Consider the following 17815-nt stretch of genomic DNA (forward strand, 5'->3'; position numbering starts at 1 on the left):
TATCGAAAAATTATGATGTTGACATGTTGAAAGTTCCATCGTATTCCTGTTCCTCGCGCGGTTGTATGTTTCAGCTCGAGAGGCCGAAAAAAAATTTTTGGAGGACGAATTCTTTTACCAAACATGTCGGCTAGCGAATGTGATCAAAATTGACGTGAGAGAAACAAGCAGACTGAAGAAGCGAATATTGTGGTTATTTTGGAGAAAATTTGAGAAGGACTACGAACAAATGAACAAGTGCACATGGAGAATTGCTTGCGATTGCACAATGAATGACTGTAGAAGCAAAACTTCACTATAGAACGAAAAACTGAAAGGGGGAAACCCCTTGTGCTACGAGCACAAAAGCCCTACTACTACTACTACTACTACTATTTTCGCGTTGCGCCGGAAGGTTCCGCTGTGCCAATCCGGCGGAATGGCACATGTTTCCATTGAATGTGAAATATGTTTCCATTGCATGCGAATTAGTTCCAGACAGGTTATTTTTCAGGTGGATATGTATAGGCAAAGCCTGATAGAAAGAATTCATGAACACGCTACCACCTTGGCCGAAAATGTGTTTGATACTGGCACCGAAGTGTCTTTTGCGTATGTCTTGGAAGATGGAAAGTTCTTTAGAGGAAAGGTCATTGCAGCCGAGTCTGGTATATATCGTATTTTTATACCAGATATAGAGCGAACCGTTGAGAAAACATACGCGTCGCTGGTACATGCTGATTTTGACATTTTTGATGATAGCAACTGGCGAATTGCACAGGATAGCTTCAGTATCAACAACAGCCAGAAAAGTATATATTCCACTCCGAAAGAAAATTGCTCAATAGATACCGGCAATGATCAGCACGTAATGTCAGCAACGCAAACAGGACACAATCATATCTCTTCCATTAGAGAAGCATCAAAATTTTTGTCGAAACAACTGAATGGAGTTATTTCTTCCCATAATTTAAGTGAAATTGATTTCCTGCTGGACGAGGTGGCCACAAAATTTCAACTCCACATGGAACAATTGCAGGTTCCGTTGCTGAATAAAATAGCAGCAACGAATGACTCCAGCCTAATTTTACATGTTTTGAAAGATTGGCCATTTTCCGAAAATGAGCTATTGAAAACAATGACAACTTATTTTGAACGTAACCCCGACAGAATACAAACGTCAGTAGGACTTATCTACGAATGCGCTCTCAAAGTTCTGGATTCTGAAAATCAAATGCGTTTGAAAGTTATCATAGATGAACTTCTCCTTAGGAACTTGAAATTCAGAGAAGCGTTTAAACAACGAGTGAGCAGAAGATTCCTGGAAGAATTTGATTGTCTTCAGTTGGACGATGAATGTGAAGAAAACTTGCTTCAAAATGAAGGTAGGAGAACTATTGCTTTTGAGAGAGCAAATACTGAGAGAGCAAAAAAATTCCTAACCTCAAATCCTGGTCTCCTACAACACGGTCAAAAGAAAACAATCTTTTCGACATCCAACATTATCACAAATTCAAGTCAGACAACAACTTCTTTGTTCGGGCACCTAGACTAGCCAACTATTGAAAGCCCTCTTTCCTCATTTATACATTCATTGGTGTTTTTCTTTAAAACAATACTTTGACTTTAAAAACTCTTGCACCTTTTTTGTAAATTGTAAGTGTTCTATCTGCCGATCCTAAGTCATTCCTTATTTTGTAAGGTACTTTATATTTATTTTTCTGTTTCATTTATTCAAACCATGTGTTATGTTTAATGGTGTACTTCCTATTTTTATGGAATTGAGTCTTTTACTACTACCACTACTACTATTTCTACTACTGCAACCGGGTATAAGGTTTATTTTCCTCTGCTCACAGGTATCTTCGGATTCCTACGTTGTACATATAAATGCCATCTTCGTGTAATTTAAGTTAACTTAGATTTTAAAATATCCTCGTTTATTATTAAGCGCAGCGTGTGTCTGCTTAAATTTGACCGTTAAGATTCCACCTGAATCTTTTCAAAGGAAAGTATTATTAAAAAGAAAAAATTATTTTAGTTGTTTTCCTCAATTTTTTCGGTGTTCAGTGGTTGTACTAAGACGCTGAATTGACCCATTGACCCGAATATATTTTCTTGTCTTTTGCATTTCAAATTCTTTGTTTGAAATCAGTTGAGCTCACATGGGTCAAAGTATCAGCATTTATAAAGCGAGCTCGCGAGCGTAGTGTCACATATAACGAAGTTCACTTTTTGCCAACTCAAGTCGCAAATTTGATATCATAGTTTCTCTGCTTTTTCCATGGCTAATCCTTGCTTTTCTCTAAGTGATCTTGGCGCAGAGGTGAAACTCGTAATCTCTAGGTCGGTTGTTCAATTCCGGCTCATAGACAAAGTTACTTTCAAGGCTTTTTAAAGCTAAGTTATGCTGTTTTGCTTGTGATTGCAAAGTACAGCTTCGTCTCTATTTTGCGCTTGCGATAAGCAGGAGCTATCAAGTCACCCGATGAGCGAAAAAAATCTCATGCTTGTGTGTTTTGTGGAGGGGACTTGAGTTATATGATTTTTTTTAGTTTATGAAAACGATTTTTTTCCCGCTCAACGGGTTATTTTTGATTTTGTCAATGCAGCGCAAGTTTTGTTTCGCTTTTAAAACATTAAGTTGTCCTACGTGACGTGTGTTTCTTGAAATGCACTTTTTTTGCTCTTTTTACTCTTGCGATCAGCTTAGTGTATTATTACGAACCTTCTTCTTTTCTAACCTAGCTCGCAAATAAAAGTTCATTGAAAGTGTTCATTTACTGGGAAAGTTGACTGTAGCATTGCAAATTCTATAGCATCTGTTCTCTGCCTAATTTGTGGCTAGTGTTTGGTGCCTATTAAGCTTCCGTGGCTGAGTGGTTAGTGTGTGCGGCTCATAATCTCTAGGACGCAAGTTCGAATCTCAAAGATTGATTCAAAAGCAGTTGAATCACTTATGATGCTGCTATGCTGCTCACTGCTAAACTTCATAAAAATTCAAATTTAACTACCGGGTTTTAGTTACTACTGCTATATCTAGAACTCAAACCGTTGTATGTATAATTATATTGTTTTGATATTAAATTTCTACTGATGGTTTTTCGGCTTCATAGCCGTTGACTTAAGCTCTGTCGTTTTAGTTTCCAAATTATATAGTCTGATGTAACCTGTATCAATTTTAACCTAATTCGACGTTTGCTATTTTTTTAGCGTCATGGCGCATTCATCCTATAATGGTTGTATCGCAAGTGGTGCGAAGCCCAGCTTCGCTTTTCTGTTAAGTATTTAGTTGTCGGTTTTTTATACTACTGTTGTTGCTAAAATTATTACGGCTTTATGATTTAATTATTTTTCCCCAATTGTCAACACCAGTAAATGTAAGCCAAATAGGCCACAATTATCAAAAGATATTGCTCGTTTAGCCCACAGCTGGAAATAACGTTGCTTGGCATGTTTGCCTAGATTTCCTGTTTGATAAAATCAGGTATATGTGGATGGGATTGGTTTTTTTTACTTATTTTTTTTTTCAAAAACGAGTGTAGCGATTTTCACTAAAGGGTATCCATAGAAAGTTCGCTGACACTTTTTTGTGCCTGCATACTCCCTGGTCTCCTTTTACTTACCCCTTTGTGTACAGCCTTCGAAAAAGTCTTTGGGGAAATATTTGACCAATAAATTGGATTTTTTTTTTCGTTTCGTCTAGAATTCTACCAAATATGAGATTTTGTTTTCAAGGAATAGAGCGGATTTGCAAAGCTGACGTCCACAAGCAGCTACACCCAGGTCTCTACAAATAGAATTATGGCCCTCGGAATAAACAAATTACCAATTTTTTTGTCGGTTTTCTGATTTTTTTTCTCTCAATAACTACCCTTTTAATCTCAGAATGTGGGTTCATGGAGATATCGGGTAAAGCGAAAGCTCCCCTGCATTAGCGGGCATTCACAATTTTTTTACACTAGAAGTTATTGTCCTCGGAAAAATCGAGTTTCTCAGCAATTTGCTTTCTAAATTTTTTGATTTTTACCGAAAAATCTCCTCCCATATCTAAGATTTTGAGGTCATCCAAAGAACGGGTTGAGGGAAGCTCTTTTGTATACGCCACTACGCCGCAGGTTTTTGATGAAAGTTCTGGTCCTCGGAAAAGTCAAAATTTCGCTTTTTGACCGTTTTTTGAGAACTAGTCTGTCAATCTTCGGTTTTTGGGTTCAATCGATATTAGTCTGGGTGAATCTGTTCTGTAAAAGCGGGCTTCACCCATTTTTTTTTTAAAAACGCTATGATTTTTGGTAGTGTCAACTTGCTGATTTGTTGACCGTTTTTGCACTACTCTCGATAACTTTCTTGACAAATCTGATATTAGAGGTTTAATCCACACACCAGGTTTTTGGAAGTGTACTATTATAAATTGCTATGTCCAGTTTCTTTTAGAAAAATATGGACTGCAAACAAGTAAAGTTTCGAAACTCTCACCACTTTTTGGAAGTTGTTTGTTTCTACTCGAAAATTACCGTGCCATTTCTCAGGTTAAGTGTTCAATCGAGAAACCCAATTGTGGGAATCTTCTCTGCTTTACCGGCCACGACGTGCCTTTAGCAGAAAAAGTTGCGGATTCCGGAAAGTTGAGTTTTTGAACTTGGACCGTTTTTTTGTTGAAATTTTGAATTTTCTTAGCTACCCTATCAAATCCTTAGATGAAAATTTCAATCCAAAGAAGCGGTGGTGCGAATGTTTCCTGCAGAATCTGGTACTCCTTAATTTTTCGTAAGAGAAAAGTAATGGGAAAACTAAAATCTCTACTATTTTTCCCCTATTCTTACTTACTTCAGAGATATTTTTGAAATTACGAATTTCTTCCCATATCAGTGTTACAAAATCAAAAAATTATCTCCAAGTTTAGCTGGGCCCTAGGTATCCTTCATCGAGAAATACGAAGTTTTTAAAATCTTGTTCTTGCAACATTTTTCTTGTTTTTCCCTTGCTGTTTTTATGATTGTGTTTTATCGCAAGTGGTGCGAGGCTTCGGCTGTGTAAATATTCAGTTTGTTCTTTATTCAATTTTATGTTCTGAAAATATCAATTTCGGGAGAAAAGCTTGAATTTTAATAAGCTAAAAATAGCTCTAGTCTAACTCAATTTTTTCTGATTTTTTTTTCAATCAGTTTTTTCTAGTTATTTCTGACTGACTCCTTGATTACTCTTGCGATAAGCAGCAAGGGCATTGCAATCGGGTGCTAGACTTTTTTTCCGTAAAAACTTTTTCACAGAATGATCGTTTTAGGAATGGTAAACATCACTTCTGATATCCTCAAATTCTTGAATTTCGATTAAAACCCCAATCATTTAATTTAAATAGCTAAAGATTGTTTCAGGTTGTAATTAATTTTTCAAAAAAAATGCATTTTTTTTGGGTTTCTGATATTCGTCCTAATTTATAGCGGTTCATTTTACGTTTTTTAAAAAGTTAATATATTTTTATCTGGTAGGGTTTTTTGGCTAGGGTTTATCCTCAAGGGCTTTGTTCCAATTTAACAGTTTTTACTATTCAGTAATTTGTAAATTTACCACTTCTGATTTTGCGTTAATTATTTTTTTTTTCATTTATATATACAATTTGTTTTTTAGGCTTAGCCAGCATGTATTGCCTAATTGTTAAGGCAAAATTGTTGTATAGGGTTATGTGCTTCAGTATGAATGGGTCGTAAAGACCTATAAAGTTTCAGTAAATTTTTTATGACAAGTTTTGTTTTCGGCTAAATTGGTTTCGATCCTAATCTTTTCACCTTTGTTGCCGCTCGGTGAATGATTTTCAGTAGATTTAAGGCTGTTTTTAAATTTCATTCGATTTAATCATGAAGTTTTTGTAACTGACGTTTTTCCAATTTTTTCCAAGTTTTGTTTTCAAGTAATTTTTTCAACCTTTTTTCTACGTTTTTTTTTTCAATTTTTGTCCACTGAGTATAGTGTAGATTGTTTTGTACCTTTTGGAATTTTTGTTGAAAATATTCTTCTCAATAACTTGAAGTGAATCATCGAATCGTGATGCGTCAATCTGTCCGAGCTTATCTACCAGTTTTTCTATACATTATTTATTTGGATTTTCCTTGGCATTTGTATAAAAAAAACAGTGCCTTTGTTGACCTGCTTAATAAAATGCCAATAATTTGCAATATTCAATGGTTTTTTACACGAGAAGTCCTGCTACTCCTTAATTTTTGTAAGAGAAAGGTAATCTCAAAGTTTTCACAATTCTTATTTAATATAGTATGGAATTTTTTTTAAACGATTTTCGTCCTACATCAGTTATACAAATTCAAAAAGCTTCATAAAGCTACCTCCAACTTTAGCTGTGATATGTCAATCCATCCGAGATTATGATTTTTGTTTATCAGGGAAGTTTTTTAAACATTATTTATTTGGATTTTTACTGGCTCTTGTTTAAAAAGTCTTCATAGTGACATGTTAAATAAGATGCCAATGTTTGAAGCATTTAATGTTTTTTTTTTATTTCAACGTTTAAGATTTCCATGGTTATCTTTTTGTTCAACTATACATCTGTTGTAGCATAAATGCTTTAACTGTAGTTTCAAACGCCCTTAGGACCTCTTTGAAAAACTTAAAAATTTAAACTCGAAGAAAATAAGCTTTTTTTTCAACTTAATTCTTCCATTGTAACATACTTCGGTTTGCTGTTTTTAGCGTCATGGTGCAATGATCCTATAATTGTTGTATCGCAAGTAATAGCAAAGCTCAGCTTCGCCTCTGTGTTAAGTTTATAAATGTCGAATTTTTCTCTGCTACTGTTTTTGGCTAAAATTATGTTGGTTTTATTAGTAGCGTATTTTCTCTCAATTGTCGACACTAGTGTTTTTAAGCGATATAGGTATCAATTATGAACTCATATTTTTCGTTTGCTTTTTTTTTTTAAATACGAGTGTAGCGATTTTCACAAAAGGGTATTTATAGAAAGTTCGCTTCTACTTTTGTGTGCCTGCATACTCACTGGTCTCCTTTTACTTACCCCTTTGTGTACAGCCTTCGAAAAAGTCTTTGGGGAAGTATTTGACCAATAAATTGTGTTTTTTTTCGTTTCGTCAAGAATTCTACCAAATATGAGATTTTGTTTTCAAGGATTAGAGCGGATTTGCAAAGCTGACGTCCACAAGCAGCTACACCCAGCCTCTTTACCAATAGAATTATGGCCCTCGGAATAATCAAATTACCAATTTTTTTGTCGGTTTTCATTTTTTTCTCTCAATAACTACCCTTTTAATCTCAGAATGTGGGTTCATGGAGATATCGGGTAAAGCGAAAGCTCCCCTGCATTAGCGGGCATTCACAATTTTTACACTAGAACTTATTGTCCTCGGAAAAATCGAGTTTCTCAGCATTTGCTTTCTAAATTTTTTGATTTTTACCGAAAAATCTCCTCCCATATCTAAGATTTTGAGGTCATCCAAAGAACGGGTTGAGGTAAGCTCTTTTGTATACGCCACTACGTCGCAGGTTTTTGATGAAAGTTCTGGTCCTCGGAAAAGTCAAAATTTTGCTTTTTGATCGTTTTTCGAGAACTAGTCTGTCAATCCTCGGTTTTTGGGTTCAATCGATATTAGTCTGGGTGAATCTGTTCTGTAAAAGCGGGCTTCACCCAAATTTTTAAAAAACGCTTTGATTTTTGGTAGTGTCAACTAGCTGATTTGTTGACCGTTTTTGCACTTCTCTCAATAACTTTCTTGCCAAATCTGATATCAGAGGTTTAATCCACACACCAGGTTTTTGAAAGCTTACTATTATAAATTGCTACGTCCAGTTTCTTTTAGAAAAAATATGGACTTCAAACAAGTAAAAGTTTCGAAAATCTCACCACTTTTTGGAAGTTGTGTGTTTCTACTCGAAAATTACCGTGCCATTTCTCAGGATAAGTGTTCAATCGAGAAACCCAATTGTGGGAATCTTCTCTGCTTTACCGTCCACGACGTGCCTTTAGCAGGAAAACGTTGCGGATTCCGGAAAGTTGAGTTTTTGAACTTAGACCGCTTTTTTTAAAGAAAATTTTTTGAATTTTCTTAGCTACCCTATCAAATCCCTAATTGAAAATTTCTATCCAAAGAAGCGGTGGTGCGAATGTTTCCTGCAGAATCTGGTACTCCTTAATTTTTCGTAAGAGAAAAGTAATGGGAAAACTGTAAAATCTCTACTAATTTTTCCCTATTCTTACTTCAGAGATATTTTTGAATACGATTTTCTTCCCATATCAGTGTTACAAATTCAAAAAATTATCTCCAACTTTAACTGGGCCCTAGGTGTCCTTCATCGAGAAATACGAAGTTTTTAGAATTTTGTTCTTGCAACATTTTTCTTGTTTTTCCCTTGCTGTTTTTATGATTGTGTGTTATCACAAGTGGTGCGAGGCTTCGGCTGTGTAAATATTCAGTTTGTTCTTTATACAATTTAATGTTCTGAAAATATCAATTTCGGGAAAAAAAAGCTTGAAATTTAATAAGCTAAAACAAGCTCAAGTCTAACTCAATCAGTTAGACTTGAGCTTGAGATTTTTTTTCAATCAGTTTTTTCTAGTTATTTCTGACTGACTCCTTGATTACTCTTGCGATAAGCAGCAAGGGCATTGCAATCGGGTGCTAGACTTTTTTCCGTAAAAACTTTTTCACAGAATGATCGTTTTAAGAATGGTAAACATCACTTCTGATATCCTCAAATTCTTGAATTTCGAATAAAACCTCAATCATTTAATTATTAAATAGCTAACGACTGTTTCAGATTGTAATTAATTTTTCAAAAAAGAATTTATTTTTTTTGGGTTTCTGATATTCGTCCTAATTTATAGCGGTTCATTTTACGTTTTTTAAAAATTTGATATGTTTTATCTGGTAGGGTTTTTTGGCTTGGGTTTATCCTCAAGGGTTTTGTTCCAATTTAACAGTTTTTACTATTCAGTAATTTGTAAATTTGCCACTTCTGATTTTGCGTTGTTTTTTTTTCCATTTATATATACAATTTGTTTTTAGGCTTAGCCAGCATATATTGCCTAATTTTTAAGGCAAAATTGTTGTATAGGGTTATGTGCTTCAGTATGAATGGGTCGTAAAGACTTATAAAATTTCAGTAAATTTTTTATGACAAGTTTTGTTTTCGGCTAAATTGGTTTCGACCCTAATCTTTTCGCCTTTGTTGCCGCTCGGTGAATGATTTTCAATAGTTTTGAGGCTGTTTCTGAATTTCATCCGATTTAATCATGAAATTTTTGTAGCTGACGTTGAAAATGTTCTTCTCATTAACTTGAAGTGAATAATCGAATCGTGATGTGTCAATCTGTCCGAGCTTATCTATCAGTTTTTCTTTACATTATTTATTTGGATTTTCCTTGGTATTTGTATAAAAAAAACGGTGCCAATGTTGACCTGTTTAATAAAATGCCAATATTTTGCAATATTTAATGGTTGTTTACACGAGAAGTCCTGCTACTCCCTAATTTTTGTAAGAGAAAGGTAATCTCAAAGTTTTTCACAATTCTTATTTATTTTAGTATGGATTTTTTTTTAAACGATTTTCGTCCTACATCAGTTATACAAGTTCAAAAAAACTTCATAAAGCTACCTCCAACTTTAGCTGTGATGTGGCAATCCATCCGAGATAATGATTTTTGTTTATCAAGTAAGTTTTCTTAGTATTATTTATTTGGATTTTCACTTGGGACTTAATTAAAAAGTCTTTATAGTGACATGTTAAATAAGATGCCAATGTTTGAAGCATTTAATGTTTTTTTTTTAATTCAACGTTTAAGATTTCCATGGTTATCTTTTTGTTCAACTATACATCTGTTGTAGCATAAATACTTTAACTGTAGTTTCAAACGCCCTTAGGACCTCCTTGAAAAACTTAAAAATTTAAACTCGAAGAAAATAAGCTTTTTTTTTCAACTTAATTCTTCAACTGTAACATACTTCGGTTTGCTGTTTTTAGCGTCATGGTGCAATAATCTTATAATTGTTGTTTTGCAAGTGGTTCGAAGCTCAGCTTCGCTTCTGTGTTAGGTTTATAATTAGCCTACTTTGCATAGGCTACTTATATAGCTATCGTGAGTCCTATGTGGGCGTTTCACAAAATTTTTCTCCATGTGTTTCAGCTAATTGGTAGTCGGCTTCATTTTGGTTGGCTTATTTACTTTTTTTCCTTAAAATGTCTGGTAGAACTTTGAGATCATTAAGACTCTGCAACCAATTTTGAATGCCATTTATTGAACCCCATTAGAACCTATATGAAAAACTTAAGTAAATTCAAACACAAAAAAGAATAAGCATTTTTCAACTTCCTTCTTCAATTTTAATTCGAAATTCTGTTAGCTATTTTCAAGCGTCATGGTGCACTCAACCTATATTTGTTATATCGCAAAGGGTGCGAAGCTCAGCTTTGCCTCTGTTTTAACTATTTAGTTGTCTTTTTTTTCTGTACTACTGTTTTGGCCAAAATTATGTCGGCTTTTTTTTAGTAACTTATTTTCTCTCGATATTCGACACCAGTGCTTTCAAGCCAAGTAGGCTGCAAATACCAAAAGATAGTCTTAGCTTAGCTCACAGCTGAAAACAATGTTTTCGATTTTCCCTTTTTTCTACACAATTTTGGTTAATCCCATTTTCGATCGAATTCAGGGAACAAGCGCTTAGATTCTTAACAGCGAAAACAGCACAAAGCTGCCTCATTTTTTTGGATTTTTTCAATCAGCCTTCATTTTTTATTTTGGACTGACTGCTTAATGAAAAAATGCTTCGAAATTCCACTGTTTTCCATTTTAATCTGAGTTTTTATTGCTTATTTTGAATTAATCTTCAAACTATTTGAAGTTTTGCTTTTTTTCTTCAAGATTATTTTTTTAAATCAATTTTATTTGAAGCAACTGAATCTGTACTTTGGCGATGATCTAAAGTTCAAGCTGCGGATAATAGCATTTCCAACCTGATTGTGATCTTAACTTTTTGCAAGCTGAATTTTTCTCCTTTTCTCAATCACCTGAAAGGAATCATTGGATCGTGATTTGCCAAACTATCCGAGCTTATGATTTTTATTTATCTATCAATCTAACTATTAATTTTTTAATTGGCGTTTTGTCACATCTGTTCTCTGCTTTAGTTCTGACCAGTTAATCACTTATGATGCTGCTATGGAGCTCTCAAGCTAATTTTCAAGAAAATTCAAATTTAATTATCGGCTACTAGTTAATACTCATGGTATATCTAGAACTCAAAATATTATAAGTATAATTATAGTGTTTTGAGATTTATTTTCTTCTTCTGATGGTTTTTTGGCTTCATGACCGTTGACTTAAGCTCTGTAGTTTTAGTTTCTAAGTTATCTAGTCTAATTTGCATATACTACCTTTTATATGGGCGTTTCATAAATTTTTTTCCTTCATGTGTTTCAGCTTACTGGTAGTCGGCTTCATTTTGGTCGGCTTATTTACTTTTTTTTTCTTAAAATGTCTGGTAGTACTCTGAGATCAACAAGACTCTGCCACCAATTTTCGAATGCCCATATTAAACCCCATAAGAACCTCCATGAAAAACATTTTCGATTTGTTTCCCTTTTCTCCCGCACGATTTTGATTAATCCCACAAATTCAGGGAACAAGAGCTTAGATTTTGTGATTGACAAAAAATTGCTCAAAGCTGCCTCATTTTTTGGATTTTTTTCTCGATCAACCTTCACCACTTATTTTGGACATTTAGAAAAGTAAGCATGTTTTGCGACTTAATTTTTCAATTGAACATAGTTGGGTTTTAGAGCCATGGTGCAATGATCCTATAATTGTTGTATCGCAAGTAATAGCAAAGCTCAGCTTCGCCTCTGTGTTAAGTTTATAGTTGTCGAATTTTTCTCTGCTTCTGTTTTTGGCTAAAATTATGTTGGTTTTTTAGTAACTTATTTTCTCTCAATTGTCGACACCAGTGTTTTTAAGCGATATAGGTATCAATTATCAACTCACATTTTTCGTTTACCTGTGATCTGGAAGTAACATTTACGATTTGATTTCAATTTTTCCATACAATTTTGATTAATGCCTTTTTCGGTTTGTTTTTTATCGCTGTTTTTCTACGGCTGTAAGTTGTTTATTTATCAGTTTGTTGTTTATAGACTTTTATGTTTTGAAAACATCAAATTTAGGGAAAACAGGCATAATTTTGTAGTAGTGAAAAGAAGCTCAAATCTACCGCAATTTCTCGGATGTTTTTTCAAACAGTCTTTTCTACTCATTTTTGACTGACTGCTTAATGAAAAAATTTGTCAACTGGTTTGAATGTCAACTGTTTTTCATTTTAATCTGCGTTTTATTTGCTAATTTTGGATCAATCTCCTAGTTTTTTGGAATTATCAGTTTTTTCATTCTTAAAACTTCTTCATTTTAAATCAATTTCAATTGAAGCAACTGATTCTGTTCTTTTGCCATGATCTAAAGTTCATGCTGCTTATGATCTTTACATTTTGCTAGCCGAAGTTTTCTCCTGTGTATTTTTTTCATGCTATTGTATTTATGATTATTTTTGTTCCAGAATTGTTACTAGCTCAGATTGAATCGTGTCATTGTTGCAGGTTATCGTCTTCCAAGATGTTCTTTTCGTGAAGATTGTTTTGTATTTTTGGAGGTTTTTCTAGATATTTTTTTCTCAATCACGTAAAAAGAATAGTTGGGTATTGTTGTGTCAAACTATCTGAGCTTCTGATTTTTATCAATCTATCTATCTATACATTATTTATTGGCGTTTTACTTGACACATTTTTTTAAAAGTCCCTATGTTGACATATTTGTTAAAATGCCTATATTTTGCAACGTTTACTATTTCTTTTTGAATTCAACGTTTAAATTTTCCAAAATCATCTTTTGTTTAACTTTACATCTGTTGTAGTGTGAAAGCTTTAGCTGTAGTTTTTTTTCTTAATTCGCATTGCAAAATTTTCAAGCTTTTCAGTTCAGTGTTTATTTGACAAAATTGAGATTATCAGCCGTAGTATGGTGTTCTATCTGGGTACACTCACGGATCTTTTATAGATCTTGAAATTCCCAGCCTTAAGTAGGCTGATCTCAGGGTTAACAATGGAGTTGCAATTCTGTCCTCCAAATATGAATTGATTACTCAAATCTTTTCGGTGCTCGAGATATGGGTTGGTTTTATCTGATTTTTTAAAACTTTCCAAGAAATTTAATCTAAAAAAAACTTAACTAACTTAGATTTTAAAAAAAACAGAACTTGGAACTCTCAATCTGAAGGTGGGCTGCCCCCAGGATACAAAATGGGGTTGCAATTCTACCCTCTAAATTTAATTGCTCGAATCCATTTGATTTTTGAGATATTGCGTTTTTCATTAGTTTTTGAATTTTTTTCAAAGAACAGATCTAAAAATTACTAAACTTGCAAATATCAATCTTATTGTGGGGTGCCATCAGAGTACACTCAGAAATTCAGAAATTTTTTATGGATTTTTCCAAAGTATGGGTTATATATTGATTGAAACAAGTGCTTTTAGGGTCCTCAACGAAATGGCTGTGGGAAGATAACACGGGCTTCAACGGAAGTTCAGGATCTGGGTAAGTTTTCTTCCACTATTGTTCGAACTTTTCTATCTCAATCAATGAAGTGGTGTTTATGATCCTTTTGCCCTGTGGATTTTTAGTTACTCTCAATGAGTTTTTATTCCTTTTTCTAGAATAAGCTTTGTATTAAAAAGAGTTAAAGCCGTCAATTTTTTTTCCATGATCAGAATCAGTGGACTGTCGATAGCCTGATTTAGAACCATTTTAAGTAAATACACTCATACCACTCGACCATCACTCCAAACCCTCGGGCTCAACTTAGCCCCTTCCACAAAAACGCCCTGTGTGCCAAAAGCTCTTGCAGGATCTAACGGAGGCCAAAGTTTGACAGGTTGAATCAGATGAATGTGGATGCCACATTGTTTTTTGCAAAAACTTTATGCGAATACTTCCCGTTACCAGGCTGCTAAGGTGAAGTTGCAACGGATTTACGGCAACGGCAAAATATTCCGTACGATTTTAATGAGAAAATCGGAAACTGTGGCACTCAACTTGCGTAATTGGACGTACGGTTTTAGCCAAGGTTAATCAGGAGGGGTCTCCGGGCAGATCCGTCTTCTTCGTAGATCCGAAAACATGAATAATTAGCTGTTTGCCGAGATAGAATGTTCTACGTTATCGATAAAAGACAGTTTGTGTGATGTCACCTTAGATGATGACGAAGTTTAGGTCTAGTTTTTAATAGTTTCTTTCTCAGTCTTATAAATGGCACAACACTTCAAAACGTTTTCGGTTTTATCATGTATCCTGTTTTTACAAATAACTAATTATTAGTATTCATCTTTAGCTTAAAGGCGCTAAGCTAAGCTGAGTGTTACAGAAATTGAGGGACTGGCTAGGAGCGTTAATTTTGACAAATTCGGTAAACCAAGTTGGCAGCAGCCTTTTTCGAACTCATTTTGAGTCATAATCAATTTGAGGTTCACCAAAAACCTGATGGGGTCAAGTGTGTTATCATATTAAAACCTTTTTGGTCTAGATTTAGATTCCAAAGAATTTTTCACAAATTTCTGTTCGAGTTCGAAAATACTGGTCTGATTGTTTTGCTATGAAGACCAATTTATCTTTTGAAGTCACCCCGCTTGAGAAATTCATAACTAGTAAGGGCCTTGTGCCTAGCGTTGGTCCAAGGCGGATAAAAGCTTATTGATAATAAAAATTGAATTGCTGTAAATGTCATTGATAATGTCCGCTGGAGTTTTTAATTTAATTCCCCAATTTGATTTTATTACTGCTTCATCAATATTTTGTGTAGTTATAAGTTTGTCGTGAAGCTAATTTTCAATCCATTTCACCGATAAAATTGACAAAAATGTTTTCAGTTTTATGAGTTTTTTGAACTGATTGTTGTTGGAACATTCATTCTGTGCTAATTTCCCTGCAAAAATATCTTTTCGAAGTAGTTTTTTAATTAAAGGGTATTGTGTTTCAGAAGCAGAGGAAACTGCACATCGCTAATGTGAATATGCGAAATGTGGATAGAAAGAGTCATGCGTGCATGCTAAAGAGCTGTGCTCTTCTATGAAACTTATTTAGTTTTCGACTAGTGTATACGAAGAATAACTTCGCCTTTATTCACTGCGCCATATTTTTTTCATCTCCATTGTGCTCATTATTATTATAATTAGTCGATAGTTTGTTCTCACACTTAAGATATTTTTTAGATAGAATAATTTTTTTTATTGTCATGCCAATCTACCGCTGGGTTTTATATTTTTCCATTTTAGCCTAATCACGTTACTATCTTCAGTTAAGTAACTAATCAACTAAATTTAGTTGAAATTTTAAATTAGAGCTTAAATTGAGCTTATATGCTAGCTTTGGGTTTATCCAATATAGGGTAGGTTGTCTTCTCATCATTCTAAATTTGCATTGTTTTTATTCAGTTCTAAATTAGCCTGAAGGTTTAAAATTGCGGTAAAATTTGTACTTCGGGGCTAAAATGCGATTGCGCTCTATGCATGAGTTCACATCGCGTTTAGTTGTCTTCTGAATCTTTATGTAAAATTATTCTCACTTGCTATATATCAATCAGTTATTCAACTATAAACATAAAACGACGCAGTTTTTTTGTTCTTAAACTATTTCTGTTCTGAATGTTTCCGTTTTTATAAAGAATATATGGGAAAACGTGTGCTGCATTTTTTTAAAACCCAGTCGAAATGCCACGTCATGCTCTTTATTAAATCACAGAATCAATAATTGGCTCAGTTCCTACAATGGTCAAACTCCTTTAAAATAAGCTTAAAGTTCGTTAGTGCTGATTACCCTTGCAATCGGGTACTAGAGTTTTTTCCCGTAAATAATTTTGTTCACTGGACTCCTGGTGGCACCTTGACTCATGAATTAAAATTTCACAGTGTCTTTTGCACATTTAGGCTGTAGGTAACGAATACGCCTGTGATGGCAAAGGTCCTGGGTTCGAATCTGACTGGGACCTTTTTTTTTAAAACTGTAAATATTCCGGTTCAAAAAATTTTGGCCTGTTTCTTGTCTGATTATGTTTTTTTTTCGGCTTAGTTGCCACATCTAAGAATAGTTTTTTTTGTAAACGATTTTCATTGTAATTGCTCTGTTTTAGCATTTCAAAAATCCGGTCGAATCGGTTTTAGTTTTTTTTTGGCATGAAAAGTTTCTGCTCAGGTATTTTTGGCTTTGTTACCGCTTGGTAATTCAAAATTCAATATCTATCAACCATCCGTCGCATCTGCAGTAGAGATAACACAATTGCTAGAGATCGCAAAGGGTTGCGATTGGAATCCGACCGGGAACTGTTTTTTTTGCAAACTATAGAGTTTAAGTGCGTTTTCGGGCTATCGTCTGTCAGTTTATTTTTGTCGGCTTAGTTCCCGTAGCCCGACTTTTTCGAAGGTTCAGCTTTGCTCCAAGTTGCTGTAGCCCCCATGCTTGAGGTGACAAAGCTCAGGAGTTCGATTGCAGTCGAGGCCTGTTTTTTTTGCAAGTTGAAATTTTTCGGCTAATTTAGATCATTGTCGGTCTGCTTATTTTAGTCGGCTTAGTTCCGTGAAAATCCACTAATTTTGTCGGCTTAGTTCCGTAGTCTCATTTTTTGAAAATTCAGTTTCTTTCTAGCATTTTGAAAGCTCTTTGTACAGTTTTTAGTAATGCAGGCACCATTTTTCCGGATAGTTTGGGCTTTTGTCGCAATTTTTATTGACATTGATTTTTTGCAGTTTTTCTCTGTTGATTTCAATCATAGTCATTTATATTTGTATCGCAAGTGCTGGGAATCTCATCTTCGCCTCTGTGTAAGATACTTTTCTGCGTTTGCGACTAGCAAGCGTTATCAAATCGGAATATAGACGGTTTTCGGGTTAACAACTAATTCAATGAAATCAGTTGAATCAGATAGCATGACCATTCTGGTAGCAGCAGAACAGAATGTCAGACAAAGACATTTCTTGAGTATGCTTGAATTTTAACTGACCGTTTCATTCGAGTTTTCGTTGTTGATTGCAAAACATCTCTTATTTTTAGTTTCCGCTTTCTTTTTCGTTTTTTTTTGGCTCAAATGGTTTCATTTGATGTTATATCTGTTTCGTTGCCTCATAATTTGTCTTTTGATCCAAGTTTTTTAAGCAATTGTTTAAATTTAATTTGTTCCAAGTTTTGTAATTTCACTTGTGCCACCTGAGGGGTGCTAAACTTGAGAGCTCAAGTTTTTTTTGGCTCAACAGTAGTCTAACCAAGTATCGTCTGCTCAGTTTCCGCTTGAATAAGTTTGTTTCTTGATGCATTTTGAAAACTGGCAGTTGTTTTTCTAAGTATCTTTCCTCAAACTCAACCGCATTCCAAATTTTTGTACTCAGTTTTTTTTTTACCCTACCTTCATTTTTTTTAACTCAGGCTTTTGCCCTATTTTTTGGACTAGCTGCTGTGCTTTTGCAGCTCCGCTTCGCCTCTGTGTTCGAATTATTTGCTTTCACCCAATGAAAAAGAATTCGCTCCAAAATTGCAGTTTAGAAATGTGTCTTAAGAGTATTCCATGCAAGGGATTTCGGTGATATGTTTCAATAGGTAGTAATTTAGAGTATAGTGCATGTATTAAATTTGAGAACCATTATACATAATATAGTCATTTCATTTTCAATCAATTGTACATGCTACTAAGATAGTTTTGTCAATACAGTACTCTGTCAGATTTTCAAAATTCAAATTTTACACTTATGCCAAAATGAGGCTTTTGAAATGAATTATAAATACTGTTCG

The 17815-nt window shown here is 34.3% G+C and overlaps 1 protein-coding gene across 3 annotated transcripts in view; it reads left to right on the plus strand.

Annotated features, from left to right (window-relative positions):
• The first annotated feature begins 485 nt into the window (after nt 1-485).
• Nucleotides 486-17815, plus strand: part of LOC134843838 (uncharacterized) — a 24207-nt gene continuing 6877 nt past the window's right edge. For 2 of the 3 annotated variants that reach the window (XM_063860134.1, XM_063860133.1), the window contains exon 1: nt 486-1364. In XM_063860134.1, the coding sequence (XP_063716204.1) occupies nt 500-1364 (865 nt within the window). In that variant the 5' untranslated portion in view covers nt 486-499. Of the gene's footprint in view, nt 1365-13518; nt 13580-15017; nt 15322-17815 lie in introns of those variants that run through there. The other variant, XM_063860132.1, reaches the window with a different exon arrangement.

This window comes from Symsagittifera roscoffensis, chromosome 4 (genome assembly GCF_963678635.1).
Source record: "Symsagittifera roscoffensis chromosome 4, txSymRosc1.1, whole genome shotgun sequence".
Lineage (NCBI taxonomy): Eukaryota > Metazoa > Xenacoelomorpha > Acoela > Convolutidae > Symsagittifera > Symsagittifera roscoffensis.